Source organism: Hipposideros armiger, unplaced genomic scaffold (assembly GCF_001890085.2).
Source record: "Hipposideros armiger isolate ML-2016 unplaced genomic scaffold, ASM189008v1 scaffold_407, whole genome shotgun sequence".
NCBI lineage: Eukaryota > Metazoa > Chordata > Mammalia > Chiroptera > Hipposideridae > Hipposideros > Hipposideros armiger.
In genome coordinates this window covers 768,300-771,342 of record NW_017731757.1, presented here as the reverse complement: position 1 = coordinate 771,342, position 3,043 = coordinate 768,300, and the positions used below count along the sequence as shown (strand labels likewise).

At 39.5% G+C, this 3,043-nt stretch overlaps 1 protein-coding gene across 1 annotated transcript in view; it reads right to left on the bottom strand.

The window, feature by feature from the left end:
• UGGT2 (UDP-glucose glycoprotein glucosyltransferase 2) overlaps positions 1–3,043 on the bottom strand; it is a 163,700-nt gene that overhangs the window by 5,660 nt on the left and 154,997 nt on the right. Inside the window, exons 35-36 of the mRNA XM_019663849.1 lie at positions 2,241–2,357; positions 707–752 (exon numbers count right to left, since the gene is read on the bottom strand). Of these exons, the coding sequence (XP_019519394.1) occupies positions 707–752; positions 2,241–2,357 (163 nt within the window). The remainder of the gene's footprint in view (positions 1–706; positions 753–2,240; positions 2,358–3,043) is intronic.

Here is a 3,043-nt window from a genome sequence, read left to right as displayed (position 1 = left end):
CTCTCATTTTTATTTTAAGTGTTTCTGTGAAAGAGATGGTTAGGCTGTCCACCTGCCCTTTTTCTATTCAGACCTATTGCTAGGAAGTAGCTGCCCATCCAGGAAAAACATTTCTCAGCTCCTCTTACATCGAGATGCGGAAATCCGACCGTTTCCCACTAAGGAAGGGGCCACGGCCTTTAGGAGTCAGAACGCAAGCTCCACACTCCTTTTCCCCTTCACTCCATATCATACCATCCAACAGAAATATGACGGGAACACATATGTAACTTAAAATTTTCTAGTAGCCACATATAAAACTGTAAAAGGAACAGGTGAAATAAATTTTAATACTGTATTTTATTTAACCCAATATATCCAGCATGTTATCAGTCAATAGGTAATCAATATAAAAATTAGTAATGAGGTATCTTTATATTCCTTTTATTGTACTGAGTCTTCCAAATCTCATGTGTACTTTACACCTTACAGCACATCTCAGTTCAGACTAGCAACATTTTAAGCGCTCAATGGCTACATGTAGCAAGTGACTGCCATACTGGACAGACGGGTACAGATGGACAGATGGATAGATGGATAGATGGATACAATTATTCCAAAACAATTATGTTCATTTACATTTGCAAATAAAAAAGGCAGATGTTATCTCTTTACAAGTTGGATGGAGACTGGGCCCTAGGTCGTGATATTCAGGGAAGCTACTCACTGATAGGACACCCATTGAGATCTGTACTTGGGTGAGTACGAAACCACTGAAATTTCGGGGTTTGTTACAGTAGTTCAGGTTAACCTAAGTATCCTAAAGATCCCAAGGAGACCTTATGTCACTAAAGTGTGTCACAACCTTATATGTCACAACACAACCTTAAACAAAATCTTAAGTTATGCTCAGTAATGTTCTTGCCTTCTCTTTAGAAAATTCCCTTTCTTTCTTCTTAATGCCACCTTACTTGTTTCTGCTATATTCTATCATCTACAATTGCATTCTAACATGTTGGCATGCTGCATTTTTTCTGTGCATTTCTACACATATCTGAAAAAACATCCCTATATTTTATTGTCCTGTCTTATTTTATTCAAAACTGTATAAATTCAGTGAAGATCTTGTAAACAATTACTTTATACTTAAATTAGCACATAAAAATAATATGGTCAGAAAAAGAATGATGTCTTGTAACTGTTAAAGACAATAAATATAGTATTGGAATGTAAGTTTTAGAGACCGTTAGACAATAAATAAATTATTTTGAAATATTTAATGTTTAGGAGAGTTAAACTGTGCAGCATAGTTAAATTGCTTAAAATGAAAATGTAAGAAAAACTTCTCAATAATAAGAAAAATAGACATGTATAGGATAATTTAAGTAGGCAGAATTATTTTGGTTATCTTTCTTTGGGAAAAATATTGGCAGGAGAATTAAACTGATGATATAGGGTTGTCGGAAAAGTCATGAGGCATTTTTGCAATGAAAAACATAGAAAAATACGTCATGACTTTTCCGACAACCCAATATTTTAAGATGATAGCTAATTCACGAACATTTCAGCCAGCTCCCACCTTTTTTTCAAAAGCCCTTGTGCAAAAAAGAGTTAACATAGCAAACCTGAGACTACTATTCTTAGAAAGGCCAGCCTGCAATGTTGGCCCTCGACTGGCATCTGGGAACTTAAATTTCAGGAGTGGTCCCACCATTTCCTGATAAGAATGGCTCTCTGTGCCTAAACTGTGCAAATAATATGGTTTATGCTGAACATCTGCTTTCCTTCTGGAAACTGGGAATTTTGGGGTGTGCCAGGCAGAGGGGGTGCTTATGTGACCAGCCCCCAGTAAGAATCCTGGGCATTGGGTTTCTAATAAGCTTTTCTGATAGACAACATTTCACATGTATTGTGGAAATATTCACAGCTGAAGGGCTTAAGCTTGTCCTGTGTAACTTCACAGGGAGGGGGACCTTGGAAGCTTACACCTGGATTTCTCTGGACCTCACCTCATGTGACTTTTCTCTTCGCTGACTTTGCTTTGTACCCTTTCACTGGAATAAATCATAGCCACGAGCATGGCTATATTCTTAGTCCTGTGAGTCCTCTTAGTGAATCTTCAAACTTGGGCGTGGTCTTGGGTCCCCCTGATGCAGCAGTGTGCCATATGTGTGCCATTCCATTTGTAAAGCAGAAAACATGTCTATTTGAACATTTTAATATCCACTTATACACAAAAGAAAAACAAGTACGACGCTCACCAGGTCGATTGTTTTGGCTCTTTGTTTGGATTCATCATCACACCAGGTTTCACACCACAGCCAGTCTTGAGGAAGAGACTTAATGGCAACTTGGTGAATCATATTATTAGGCAGATCCTACAGAAACAAATTAAACAAAGGGGTATAGAAATTAGAATCAGGGCAAAAGAAGTTGAAGATGTCATTTAAGATTATAAACAGGTCCTACTGTGAATCTGAGATCTCTATTTTTAAGCTTTGAATACTTAATTTGACCCAATTGTCTGGTGTCCTGAATGAACCCATGCACTGGAATGAAGCTCACACCTGCCCTGGACTGGACCCCCAGCATGAGGGATGAGGAGGAGGCCCAGAAACCCACCACTCCACATTCCCCCAAATGGACTGCCTCTACCTGCCCTGAAACGCCAGGACTAATCACTCACACTGTGCTTGTCATTACAGTTTATGTTAGTTACCACCACATTCTGCAGGTTCTGAGGTGATCTTTCATTTCTCCATTAGAAAACAATGCTCCATGAATATTTTCACATTTCTGCATGCTCAGGGCTTTCTAAGCAAAGACTGCTGGCATCTGGGTTAAAGGATGTTTAAATAGCAAACAAGCCCAATGAATCAGAGAGCTCTGGAGAGATTTAGAGACACCTCTCCCAGAGATACTTGTTTATATGCCAGGGGATGTGGAGCCCTTCCCTTCCTCTCCCAAGAGAATGTGGCTTACATTCCAGAGAAAAGGAGAAAAGGGCGTGCCTCCTCTCTCTCCTCTCCTCTCCTCTCCTCTCCTCTCCTCTCCCCTCCCCTCC